At 41.2% G+C, this 14,097-nt stretch overlaps 1 protein-coding gene across 3 annotated transcripts; it reads left to right on the top strand.

Annotated features, from left to right (window-relative positions):
- Positions 1-705: 705 nt before the first annotated feature.
- iyd (iodotyrosine deiodinase) lies at positions 706-13,490 on the top strand. 3 transcript variants are annotated; one of them, XR_009811638.2, is made up of 7 exons: positions 725-1,055; positions 7,587-7,805; positions 10,519-10,713; positions 10,802-10,961; positions 11,042-11,198; positions 11,676-12,658; positions 12,786-13,490. XR_009811638.2 is itself a non-coding variant. In XM_061929684.2 (6 exons), the coding sequence occupies exons 1-6, from the start codon at positions 707-709 to the stop codon at positions 11,856-11,858; spliced, it is 1,260 nt and encodes a 419-aa protein (XP_061785668.2). In that variant the 5' UTR covers position 706; the 3' UTR covers positions 11,859-13,490. The 3 variants fall into 3 exon arrangements, 2 of the variants coding, with proteins under 2 accessions (XP_061785668.2, XP_061785669.2); XM_061929684.2 differs by having other exon boundaries at positions 706-1,055; positions 10,522-10,713; positions 11,676-13,490; XM_061929685.2 differs by having other exon boundaries at positions 754-1,055; positions 11,676-13,490.
- The last annotated feature ends 607 nt before the right edge of the window (positions 13,491-14,097 follow it).

Here is a 14,097-nt window from a genome sequence, read left to right as displayed (position 1 = left end):
TTTTGTTGAATGTTAACTTTTATAAACACGGTGTTACATAAAATGCATTAAAAGGCTGCATTGGTCGGCCAGGCTTTGTGCGCATATGTGTGTCAGTGTGGACCCTCTGTTGTCACATCGAGAGGGGGGTGGGTAGGCGGTAGGCTCAGTGCCATGGGAGGCCATTGGCTGGCGAGGAGACTCGCAGCATCAGCACATCCTTAACCCACTGCCCTTCTTTTACTCGTCCGCCCCGGCATCAACCATCCCCCCTTCCGCTCCGCACTGCATGGCACCCTGTGGCATCGACACACGAATGTAAAGAAGGCCACGGCGGCTCGAAAATGGTTAAAGGTCACCGACATGTCCCATGCAACACCGGTGGCAGTTGATTGGAAACCCATAGTGTGCACTCCGACTCTTTGATCAGGGAGAGGAGAGGTGCAATGGGCAGTTATTTCATCAATGAGTAGAAGTTTAAAACAGGTCTATACTGTATGCGGCAGTCTCCACGCTGCAGAAGACAAAGAGACATCCAAGCACATTTTTCACATCATTTTTTTCCATGAACTGTAATGAACCACAGCTATTCACATTAAACAGTGATTGTCCATTTCAATATTTTTGCATTGTAAGCAGTTTTCCTGCAATAAAGCCCCAGACAAGCATGGATTAATTCCACCTTTTCTGCAGGTGTAACATGAGGAAGAATGAATGGGGCTCACTCATGCATGTTCTCCCCCCTCCTCTTCCTCCTCCTCGGTCCCCACATGGCTGGCCACTCACCTCGCAGTCGTACAAGTCGCTGAGCTGCTCGATGATCCACTCCTCCAGAACCAGCCTCTTCCTCAGCTCCTTGCGGTCGTACTTGACGGTGACTTTGCCGTGCTTCTTCTGCACCGGGTCGACGTCGGGCGGCGCGCTCAGGGGCGCCGAGCCCACGCAGCCCACCCCGGGCGCGGGCTGGAAGAAGACGCGGCCGCCGGCGGTGGGCAGCGGGGCGCTCGTCTCGGTGCTGGCGGCCGACATGGCGGGCGGGCGGGCGGCTGACTGGACTGGCTGGCGAGGCGGCGGAGGTGAGTGAGTGAGTGAGTGAGTGGGTGAGTGGGTGAGTGGGTCGAACGGCTGCTGCAGCAGTCTGTGGAGTGAACCTGGCCTTTTAAACAGCTGCTATTTAAAGCGCAGACGCTGGAGTGGGCGGAGCTTATGCCGGCATGAAATGAGCAACTTAAGCACATCTATCTATCTATCTATCTATCTATCTATCTATCTATCTATCTATCTATCTATCTATCTATCTATCTATCTATCTATCTATCTATCTATCAACATGAATTAAAGTTGCCATGTCTATATCTATAGATTATGACTACTTCTCCGTTAAAGCGCATCTATTTTATGCTGCCATATACTGTAATATTGTACATGATAATTGGGATTTGTTTATATATTGTGTACAAATATAATGTGATATATATTGTATATATAATATGTAAATATTACATATATGTTATACTTTATATTGCCACTATGGTACATTTTTAGTCTACTTCATACCTGCATTATCCTTTCCATCCTTACCCTTTCCATCCTTTGTAACTGAGCTACTGTGTGGAACAATTTCCCTTGTGGATCAATAAAGTTTGTCTAAGTCTAATGATATTATGTGTAATCTCAATAACAGGCTACAGTTACAGGATGTTTATGTACTCAACTGCAGCGAGTGACAGGCATCTGCAAGGAAGGATTTTTTATTCATTCTTTTTTTTTTTTTTTTACAAATGCAGTATTCTATTAATATACAAAATTATATTTCATGTTTTTAATAGGGTTCTTTTCCAGACACACATAATATTTAATTAACATTTACAGTACCAGTCAAACGTTTAAAAACACCAATTCATTCAGCATGACGTGTAGGTGTAACTCGCCTGGTCCAGCTTTACAGGTGCCATGTCTGCTTTGTTGGTGGTCCGTCTATCTATCTATCTATCTATCTATCTATCTATCTATCTATCTATCTATCTATCTATCTAACTATCTATCTATAAACATGAATTAAAGTTGCCATGTCTATATCTATAGATTATGACTACTTCTCCATTAAAGCACATCTATTTTATGCTGCAGCTGTTACATTTACTGTAATATTGTACATGGTAAGTGGGATTTGTTATATATTCTATAAAAATATAATATAATAACATAATATATCAATATATATTATATACTGTAATGTATGTAAATATGACATATATGTTATACTTTATATTGCTACTATGGTACATTTTTAGTCTACCGTGCGCGACCCGAGGTTCCCTGGTTCAATCCCCACCTAGTACCAACCTCGTCATGTCCGTTGTGTCCTGAGCAAGACACTTCACCCTTGCTCCTGATGGGTGCTGGTTAGCGCCTTGCATGGCAGCTCCCTCCATCAGTGTGTGAATGTATGTGTGAATGGGTAAATGTGGAAGTAATGTCAAAGCGCTTTGAGTACCTTGAAGGTAGAAAAGCGCTATACAAGTACAACCCATTTATCATTTATTATTTATTACTTCATACCTGCATTATCCTTTCCATCCTTACCCTTTCCATCCTTTGTAGCTGAGCTACTGTGTGGAGCAATTTCCCTTGTGGTTCAATTAGGTTTGTCTAAGTCTAATGATATTATGTGTAATCTCAATAACAGGCTACAGTTCCCTTGTATTGTTTCTGGGATGTTTATTTACTCAACTGCAGAGAGTGACAGTGACAGTATTTTTGTATCTTTGTATTTTTTTTTTTTTTTTTTTACAAATGCAGTATTCTATTAATATACAAAATTATATGATATATTTTTAATAGGGTTTGTTTTCCCACACACATACTATTTGATTAACATTTACAGTACCAGTCAAACCTTTAAAACACCAATTCATTCAGCATGACATGTGGGTGTAACTCGCCTGGTCCAGCTTTACAGGTGCCATGTCTGTCTATTTATCTATCCATCTATCTATTTACCTATCTACCCATACATACCTGGATTCATTTTGCAGTATTGGGCAAATGTATGTAATTAAGTGTCCATCTTATATGTTTAGTACAGCTTAATTATTTATAGTATTCCAGTAGGCAGTTTTTCTTCAATGGGGGATGAAGAAAAATGGCATCATTCATCATCAGCAACATTGTAAACAACCTGTATTTTGAGGGACATGTTATCTAGTCAGTGGCGCCTCCACCTGGACAATTTAGGTACATTCAAAAACAATATGAGCGTCAAAATCCAGCCATTTTCTACCGCTTGTCCCTCTCGGGGTCACGGGGTTGGCTGGAGCCTATCTAAATATGAGCATTGCATCAGTAAATCATAGCTGTATTGATTGGTTGTGTTCAATATACTGATGAACAAGCACATGGGCAGACATTATGGGCGGCATGTGCTCAAGCCAGAAAAAAGCGCACCCGTCACGTAGAGTATTTTTTATTATTATGATAAAAATCACAGCTATTTTCAACATGTATAGCAACAAATACAAACTCAAATTAGCAAACTGAATAAAAGATTACAATTACGGTTCACAGATGTATTTATGTTTTACTGTTTTTTTTTTTACAGTTGACGCATAAGCAGCATCACACTAAAATCTATATACCTCACCTGACTGTCGTATAGCTCAAATAAAAAATTAAAAAACCTACTTTCACCTTAATCAGGGGTCTGCAACCCAAAACGTTGAAAGAGCCATATTGGACCAAAAATACAAAAAACAAATCTGTCTGGAGCCGCATAATGAAGACAACACATTATGTAAGTGTCTATATTAGCTATATTAGCCTACTATCAAAATTACTATGTGTCGGCTGACACAAATCTATGTTGACAGAAATGTTGAAATTTAATAGCTATTTTATACATTTTTACAACATTAGAAATCATTAATAAAATGGAGGCTTCTCAGAGAGTGAGATAACTCCTGAAAATGACCAACTTAGAAATGCCAAATATGTGTGTGTTTCCAAGTTAAAGAAAATGGTGGGCTGTCTTCTTCTAATGGATTTATTACAATCTTTGCAAGCTGGGTAACGTTTGCTGTGGTCTGGAACAACATGGCACATAAACAACTATCAGAAATGCAGACAAGCAGCCATTACATACAGATAATGTGTCATGATACATGCAAACATAAATTGAATTAAGAGGATTTAAAGGAAATTAAATGAGCTCAAATGTACCTACAAACGAGGCATAATGATGCAATATGTACATGCAGCTAGCCTAAATAGCATGTTAGCATCGATTAGCTTGCAGTCATGCACTGACCAAATATCCCTGATTAGCACGCCACACAAGTCAATAACATCAACAAAGCTCACATTTGTGCATTCACGCACAACAATAAAAGTTTGGTGGACAAAATGAGACAAAAAAGGGGTGGCATAAAACACGTCTTAAAAAGTCAGAGAAAGTTGCACATGTAAACAAACTATGGTGAGTTCAAGGACTGCCTAAATTAGTAGTACAAAAAGGCGTTCGCCAAATAGTCTCTAATCACTGAAGCATGTTTAATATAAACAGTGTGATTTCTAACAATTAGGGAGGTTTGTGTCATGTTTGTCCTCCTACAGAAACCATATTAAAACAAAAAATATCATCGTTTTTCATTTTTCATACATTTTTGAAAAAGCTACAGAGAGCCACTAGGCCGGAGCTAAAGATGCAGCTCTAAAGCCGCAGGTTGCCGACCCCCGACCTTAATGATTAGGATTTTTAATTAAACAAAACAAATGATTTGTACAATATTAAAATTAGCTTTAAATTAGTCGCCTGCCCATCCAGCCTCCTTTCAGAATGGCTCGCTTATAGTTGTTTTAACACCAACTACCAGTAACACAAGGAATAGGCCCTTTTCCACCGAAAGTTTAGGAACAAACTTTTGGTTCCTGTAATCTCTGGTCCCTGGATCTACAGGTTCCTGTGGAAGTGTGTGGTTGGTGTTTCTACTGCAGATCAGGGTAGTTTATACAAATCAGGCTGATGACGTATAGAGGAGTGGTTCACTATATTTCTATACTGATGCCATGTAAATAAACAGACAATACTAGGCCACAGTCCTTTACTAAAAAGTAAGTAATTGAAATACAAAGCAATCATATACAAAACGATATGATTTAAAAAATAAAGTGTACCGAATTGTTCATAAAAAATCAGGCTTTTGTCTGGAATGTCCAACAGTCAGAAAGTCATCCTCTCGATGAGGTTCAGACGATTCCTTTTGGTCCATTTCAGCTGTAAAAAACGATATATAAATAATAAATGTCAGTGTTTATCTCACGCCGACAACACAAACATATCGGCTTTGGCGTTAGCTTGTTAGCATTAGCAATCTGTTCACTCGGGCTGAGGCTAATAACTACACAATAGGTGTGTCACTGACTACTTTTGCAACATGTAATTACGTAAATAGTTAATATTTGATGTGATTTACCTTTGTTCTACTCGTGTGCTGCCTCCTTTATTTCACATTTATCCAACAAAGTCCGAGTAGTAAGCAGCTGAGGTCGCCGCTGCAAATGCGGCTTCATACTCCTCCGTAAACACGTTTAAAAGAGTCTGTCCACTTCTCGTAGCTTTGTAACGAAATTAAGTTCGTAAAAACTAATAAACAACAATAAACTGCATATGGTTTAAAGACTATGGCCAAGTAAAAACACTCCAAAATAGTTCCACTGATCAGCATTCTTTAGCACACTCCTTTCGTTCTTCTTTCTCACCATTGTCAAGTTTGTTGTGATAGAAATATACAAGAAATTAGAAATAAACAACTATATTCCAATGGCGGTCCTGTGTTTGAAAGAGAACTTTTAGGAACGCCCCCAACTGACAGCAAAAAGGTTACTGGTCCCACCGAGATAGGAGGAACTTTGAAATGTTCATGAAGAACTAAATCTACCTGGGTAGTTATTGGTGGAAACACAGGGGGAACTTTATTTACTGAAAAAGTTCCTGCGGTGGAAAAGGACCTAATGTAGACTCCACTCCCGAATCTTTAGTTTTTTTTGGATGAAAATGAAGACCCCTTTTTTACCACGGAAATTTCTCATATATTGGGCATGCAAATGTTGACAGACATGCCCTCTGTCCCTTCATTAAACCTGACAAACATGAGCAGGTTTTGACTGTGTTGTGGTTAGTTTTGCACCAAACAACAACAGGGGATTTCACCGTCACCTATTTCCTGTCTAATGCTAGATGTCAGAGGAGACGCATAGGCCCAGCGCCACATGAGCAAGAGGGCCAGGGCCCAAGAACCAAATGCCCCACCAGATATCATACTTGCCAACCCTCCCGAATTTTCCAGGAGACTCCCGAGATTCAGCGCCTCTCCCGAAAACCTCCCGGGACAAATATTCTCCCGAAAATCTCCCGATTTTCAGCCAGAGCTGGAGGCCACGCCCCCTCCAGCTCCATGCAGACCTGAGTGAGGACAGCCTTTTTTCCCGGCGGGAGGACAACAGGGTGACAAGAACTAAATCATCCAGACTAGGGATAAATTGTATTATTATGTTTATCTTACCTAAAAATAAATATATTTATTAATTTTAAAAAAAACAACTAAATAAATGTTTACTATATTTTGCTAAAAGCATCAAATTTAATTGTATTTTTATTTGTATTTTTTCTGACTCCTTATTACATCCAGCCATAGAATTATACATTAAAATAAATATATTTGAAATAATTAATTTTAAATTATCATAATAATTAATTTAAAATAACCATATTTAATTATTAAAATAATTGCTTGATTATCAACAACTTTAGCATTTTATTCATTACATTTTGAAGCTCTCAGAAGCCAAGTTATGTTAAGATTTATTTATGCAAGTTTGAAGTATCAATTATCTAAACACAGTTTGCATATTTTCAGGATGTAGATAGATATATATATATATATATATATATATATATATATATATATATATATATATATATGTATATATATGTGTATATATATATATATATATATATATATATATATATATATATATATATATATATATATATATATATATAGCTGTCAATATACTCCTCCCTTCTTAACCACGCCCTGCCCCGCCCCACCCCCGACCACGCCCCCACCACCTCCCGAAATCGGAGGTCTCAAGGTTGGCAAGTATGAGATATTGAAACATTTGGTGGGGAATTACTAAGAGAAATTGTTATAAAATGAATGAGGAGGAAATAAGGGCTCCAGAAGAAAGGGTCAGGGTCTACCTTTGCGCGTGCCTTTTTATTATTGTTGTTTGCAGGGGTGTTCAGCTGTTTCTTAATAGTCATTAGGCAAAATATTAGAAACAGCTCTCCGGGTATGTTCCACATTCCAGAGCAAGTCACCCAATCTAAAGTGTGTTCCTCAGATTATCAATCAATATGAGAGTGTACTGTTGCAGATGCATGAATCAAACAGGATGTACAAATTACACAACTTAACTTTTGTGACAATAGTGGGACTTTATCGTAAGTTGTGAACTTTACACGTGAGGCTCATCCCAGGAATTTACATAAACAAGCTGATTGGACTGAAGGGACCCTGACTCAGCTTATTTGACATACTTCACAGTCAAGCAGCCGAGTCCTCTTCTCTGTCCGGTCATGGCCGTCCTCTCCGTCCTCACGCCCTTCCTGGCGCTGGTGCTGTGCATGGTGACGGGCTACTTGGTGCTGAGGAGCCGCCGCCAACACAAGGTTATAGACCCCGGGGGAGCAACAAAAGCTGGCTTTAAACCATGGGTTGACCAGGATCTGCAGGATGACAGCGAGGTCCCCACACAAGAGGATGGTAAGGATTTCATTTTTCAAAGATTAAAGTTAGTACTTAGACTTTAGTCCTTTCTTCATACATTTCTCTGCAAAATACACCTGCATAGAAGCACTCCTCTTCCTTGCTTTTTTATGGTGTTTCACAGTTTTACAGCTGTAGGCTCCTTCCGTCTTATGAAACATCAAGCCTGCAAAGTGAGCACCAAAGCTACAGCATTTTAATCATTAATCCACTTGTGTCATAGAGTCACTTTTCTGCAGTGGTGTGCCGTCAGGGCCAGCAAGGCCTTCTCTGCTGGCCGAACATAAATCATGATCATTAATTAATTCAAGTTCATTTTATTTTTTTAATTGACTTTCCATAAATATATAAAAGTATTCATCATGTTATCTCCATGTCATATTAGTCTCCTGTGTTGCTTTTTGAAGTTAGAGCTTTTATCCAATCAGAATTCAGCTAGCTAGTTGCCAGCGCTGTATGAATTCTGCCGGAGGTTTTCTGACCCAACATTAGTGGCGGCTGTGCAGTGTAAACGAACGGAGGACGTTCAGTTAACAGAGAGTTGCGATAGCCGTTCAGATCACAAGTTGTTGACAGTAGCCCATCTAGGTAGCCTTACGTTGAACGAGACTGTGATTGGATACTCACTCGTCACTCCCAAGTATCCAATCACAAGTTGTGATTGGATACTTGGATACCCGGCCAGCGGAGAAATCAGCGGTACTTATTTTTTTTAACCAACAAAGAAGCAGAGCAAAACGTTGATTAGGTGGCAGATATATATTTGCGAGGGCATTTTCAAGAAGGATATTTAAAGAGAGAATAGATCTTGTGAGACGGGGTCGGCCGACCCCGGAAATAAGTTAAGCTGTCCTGGCGGTGAAATGGTTTGCCTGCCTCTTCCACTCGAATCAACCAACTACGAGTGGTACCAATGGCTTTACAAATTGTGAGTTCAAAAATATTTTTTCACATTTGATATGTTTTTTACAATTATTTTAGTTTTGACAGTGCCACGTCCGATGCGATTTTTAAATGAGCCAAAAATTAGCCCGTTTGGTACACTAGCGACAAATTGAGGCGATTCAATGCCCAGTAGTGCGCAAGTGTGTTTCTGTGTAGTATTTTTCAAGCCGTGGTCGTGTGGTGACATAAATGATGGTATTTTGAGAGGCAATCATTGAAGTTGGACTAAGTAGGACATCTCTGAAGGCCTAGGTGGGAAATGCACGGCGCGCCCCTGTTTTTCTGAGTGTGTTTTGAGAATGTTTAAGGCCTGAGTGCAGCAAGTGTCGCTGTCTAAACACGCAGTGATAACACAACAGAAGTAGGCGGGGGCCCGAGGACAAAGTCCCAACCCGAGTTCAATTTGTCTGCTTTGCATTGAAAACCATGGCAAGCAGGTCACTTACAAGTCTAATGTGTAATATCAATAATAGACAGTTTTCCTCAAAGTATGTTTATCGCTACTGCATTGGGAGTTTTTTTTGTACAAATGTAGTTTTACATTAACATTAAATAATAGAACCGAAAGTATATTTCAATTCATGTTTTTATGATTTAAAAAAATAAATGATTATTACAGTGTACATCATCCTAGTTTTTAAAGACTCCCTTCCATTCAACAGCATGAGAAGATATCTTTAAAATATTTGACTGGTACTCTATTCATAAAATTTCTCTGGACATGCCCTTTGTGTCCCACATTAGATAAATCTAAGGATTTAAAATTGCGTAAAAAAGCAACAGCTTTACGTATGCTGTTGGAGGAGCTCATCAAAATACAACGCCTGTGTTTTGGCTCAACATGGCCTGTTCAAACCTAAATGGTTGGCAAAAATGGGTTCTTGATACTTTTTTGCATAACCTGTCGTGACACAATGGTGAAAGTGGTGGTATGGGCTATTTGTTTGTAAGAAAATATAGGGGTAAGTTTTGACAGTTTGTTTATGGGATTCCTGAAATACCACACTTTTCAGTATTCCTGATGTGCTTGCAAACTTTGGTGAGTTTTCATGCATGTTAAGGCTTTCCAAGATACAAGGGCACTAATTACGCTGCATACTGAACAAGATGCGGTCTTTATTTAGTCTTTGCATTTTGATTAAAACTCATTTGTATACTCTAGCCTTTAAATAGCCCCCCTTTTTTAGACCAGTTGATCTGCCGTTTCTTTTCCTTTCTCCTCTGCTCCCCCCTATCCCTTGTGGAGGGGGAGACACACAGGTCCGGTGGCCATGGATGAAGTGCTGGCTGTCCAGAGTCGGGACCCTGGGTGGACCGCTCGCCTGTGCATCGGTTGGGAACATCTCTGCGCTGCTGACCCGTCTCCGCTCGGGATGGTTTCCTGCTGACCCCACTATGGACTGGACTCTTACTATTATGTTGGATCCACTATGGACTGGACTCTCACAATATTATGTCAGACCCACTCGACATCCATTGCATTCGGTCTCCCCTAGAGGGGTGGGGGGTTACCCACATATGCGGTCCTCTCCAAGGTTTCTCATAGTCATTCACATCGACGTCCCACTGGGGTGAGTTTTTCCTAGCCCTTATGTGGGCTCTGTACCGAGGATGTGGTTGTGGCTTGTGCAGCCCTTTGAGACACTTGTGATTTAGGGCTATATAAATAAACATTGATTGATTGATTGATTGATTGGAGTACACCGTCTATGCATCAGGTGCCAACCTTCCATGCGTGAGATCTGTCTGTTAAATGTCTCAAAAGAAGGCGAGTGGGTTGACAGCACAGAGGATGACGATCTCCAGCACGTGCCCTACTCACCTGAGCGCCATCCCGAGGAAAGGATGCTGCAGCGATCTCAGGACTTCTACGCACTGATGAACCAGCGCAGGTCGTTGCGCTTCATCAGCCCAGAGCCGGTCCCACGGGAAGTCATCGACAATGTCGTCCGCACTGCAGGCATGAAGATAAAGACTTTGTTCAATCCTCAATAAAAAGAAAATGCGGCGATGTGATTTTTTTGATTTTGTTTTTGGGGTGGGAGCAGGTACCGCCCCCAGTGGAGCGCATACAGAACCCTGGACCTTTGTGGTAGTCTTCGACGTGGACACAAAGCATCGGATCAGACTGATAGTGGAGGAAGAGGAAGAGGTGAACTACCGCCAGAGGATGGGCGACAAGTGGGTGAATGATTTAGCTAAATTAAGGTGAGCTTGCGCCGCATCTAATTAAAAAACTAGCGCTAATGCTGATCAGTGATATACACCCAATGATTATGCACCTGCAGGACAAACTGGATCAAGGAGTACCTGGATGTCGCTCCATGCCTGATCCTGATCTTCAAGCAGACCTACGGCGTTCTGCCGAACAAGAAAAAGAAGACACACTACTACAATGAAATCAGCGTGTCCATAGCTTGTGGCATCCTACTGGCTGCACTGCAGGTGAAGTACAGGCAGAGAATCATAAACAAGTAAATTGTATAGCGCTTTTCTACCTTCAAGGTACTCAAAGCGCTTTGACACTATGTCCACATTCACCCATTCACACACACGTTCACACACTTATGGCGGGAGCTGCCATGCAAGGCACTAACCACGACCCATCAGAAGCAAGGTTGAAGTGTCTTGCTCAAGGACACAACGGACGAGGTTGGTAGAAGGTGGGGATTGAACCAGGAACCCTCGGGTTGCTGGCACGGCCACTCCCCCAACTGCACCACGCCGTCCCCAGTACTATATGGAGCAGCACTATTTTCTAACACTTAATACAGCGCACCTCGGTTACCATTCAAGCAGATTATTGATTCATTTAATTGGACTTTTAGGGAGATTTTATGATGGAGCGCCATAAATTCTTCCCAGTGGCAAGTAGCCAGTCAAACATGTGATTTCAATGTACCCATCTTGTCTTTGAACCAGAACGTGGGCCTTGTGACCGTCACGTCGACGCCCCTCAACTGCGGCCCCAAACTCAGGCTCCTTCTCAAACGACCGGCCAATGAGAAGCTCCTCATGCTACTTCCTGTCGGTTACCCTGCTAAGGACGCCACCGTGCCTGACCTCACACGCAAGCCTCTGGAGGACATCATGGTGCACATTTGAGTCTGCACAGAAAATACATGATAATATTTTGTCATTAATAAGTCATTTGAATTAAAGATCTTTAAAAGGTAGGTTCCTATTTAGGGCAGAATATAAGAGAAGCGTGCGTCTGAATTAGTTATCCATATTGGCACAAATTCAACACATTTGACACATAGTTGTTCCATTTATTATTTTTTGTTTGGGAACTTGATAAAAAAACTACATTCCACTCGTTATTAAAATTGTAATCATCAACATGAATAAAAAATATGATAATATGACAATCAATTAAAAGTTGTATGCAAGTTCAGTGCATCGGAAAAATATTCACAGCGCTTCACTTTTTCCCCATTCTGTTATGTCACAGCCTTATGCCAAAATGGAATACATTCATTTGTGTCCTCAACATTCTACAGACAATATCCCATAAGGACAATGTGAAAACTTTTTTATTTTATTTTTTGCAAATGTATTAAAAATAAATAACTTAAAAAATCACTTGTGCATAAGTATTCACAGCCTTTGCTCAATACTTTGATGCACTTTTGACAGCAATTACAGCCTCGAGTCTTTTGGAATACGATGCCACAAGCTTGGCACACGTATCTTTGGGCACTTTTGCCCATTCCTCTTTGCAGCACCTTTTAAGTTCCATCACATTGGATGGGAAGCATTGGTTTTCATCCAGAATATACCGTAGTACTTCCCTGCCGCTGAAAACCATCCCCATAGCATGATGCTGCCACCACCATGCTTCACTGTAGGGATGGATATTGAGCGGTGCCTGGTTGTCTCCAATATGATGCCTGGCATTCACGGTAAAGACTTCAATCTTTGTCTCATCAGACCACAGAATTTGTTTTTTATGGTCTGAGAATCTTTTAGTTGCATGTTGACAAACTTTTTACTAAGAAATAACTTCCGTCTGGTCACTCTACCACACAGGCCTGATTGGTGGATTGTTGCAGAGATGATTGTCCTTCTGGAAGGTTCACCTCTCTCCACAGAGGAATGCTGTAGCTCTGACAGAGTGAGCATCTGATTCTTGGTCACCTCCCTGACTAGACTAAGATGAATGCAGGAATGAACAGAGACATCCTGGATAAAATTCAAAGCTTCCCATCCAACCTGATGGAACTTGAGAGGTGCTGCAAAGAGGAATGGGCGAAACTGCCCAAAGATAGGTGTGGCAAGCTTGTATTCAAGCATTGTATTCAAAAAGACTTGAGGCTGTAATTGCTGTCAAATTTGCATCAACAAAGAATTGAGCAAAGGCTGTGAATACTATGTGATTTTCTTAGATTTTTTTAATTTTCAATACATTTGCAAAAAAAAACATTTTTGCCTTGTCATTATGGGGTCTTGTCCGTAGAATTTTGAGGACTAAAATGCATTTATTTAAATTTGGAATAAGGCTGTAACATAACAAATTGTGGAAAAATTGAAGCGCTGTGAATACTTCCCGGATGCACTGTAAGAGAAAAAGTACATCTATCCATTTTCTACCGCTCGTCCCTTACGGGGTCCCGGGGGGTGAATCAGAATCAGAATCAGAGTAGTTTTTATTGGCATTGTTTGAGAACGGGTTCACAATCGTGCAACATAAAACACATATAACACAGAATAGGTAATAAAAACAGCTGTAACTGAGCTATCAGATCTTGTTATTGTTCATGTGCCTGATGGCCGAGGGGAAAAAACTGTTCAGGTGGCGGAAGGTGTGGGTCTGGATGGACCGTAGTCTCCTGCCTGAGGGGAGAGGGGAGAATAGTTTGTGTCCAGGGTGAGAAGAGTCAGCTGTGATCCGACCCACACGCCTCCTGGTCCTGGAGGAGAACAGGTCCTGGAGGGATAGGAGCTTGCAGCCAATCACCTTCCCAGCAGCACGTACGATGCGCTGCAGTCGATGCTTATCCTGGACTGTGGCGCCGGGGAACCACATATGGTGGAGGAGGTGAGGATGGACTCGATGAAGGCAGTCTTTTTCTTTAAAAGACTATCTATAGTAGAAATCATCTCAGTGGCCTTGTGGTTAGAGTGTCCGCCCTGAGATCGGTAGGTTGTGAGTTCAAACCCCGGCAGAGTCATACCAAAGAATATAAAAATGGGACCCATTACCTCCCTGCTTGGCACTCAGCATCAAGGGTTGGAATTGAGGGTTAAATCACCAAAAAATTATCCCCGGGCGCGGCCACTGCTGCTGCCCACTGCTCCCCTCACCTCCCAGGAGGTGAACAAGGGGATGGGTCAAATGCAG

This window comes from Nerophis lumbriciformis, linkage group LG34 (genome assembly GCF_033978685.3).
Source record: "Nerophis lumbriciformis linkage group LG34, RoL_Nlum_v2.1, whole genome shotgun sequence".
NCBI lineage: Eukaryota > Metazoa > Chordata > Actinopteri > Syngnathiformes > Syngnathidae > Nerophis > Nerophis lumbriciformis.
This window is presented reverse-complemented; position numbering and strand designations above follow the sequence as displayed.

Excerpts from the sequence above, each read along its gene's own strand:
- iyd (XM_061929684.2), top strand. The coding sequence starts at position 707 with ATGCATGTTCTCCCCCCTCCTCTTCCTCCTCCTCGGTCCCCACATGGC. Across the intron at positions 7,806-10,521 it reads GGTCCCCACACAAGAGGATG|GCGAGTGGGTTGACAGCACA; the intron begins GTAAGGATTTCA and ends TCTCAAAAGAAG. Across the intron at positions 11,199-11,675 it reads TCCTACTGGCTGCACTGCAG|AACGTGGGCCTTGTGACCGT; the intron begins GTGAAGTACAGG and ends TCTTTGAACCAG.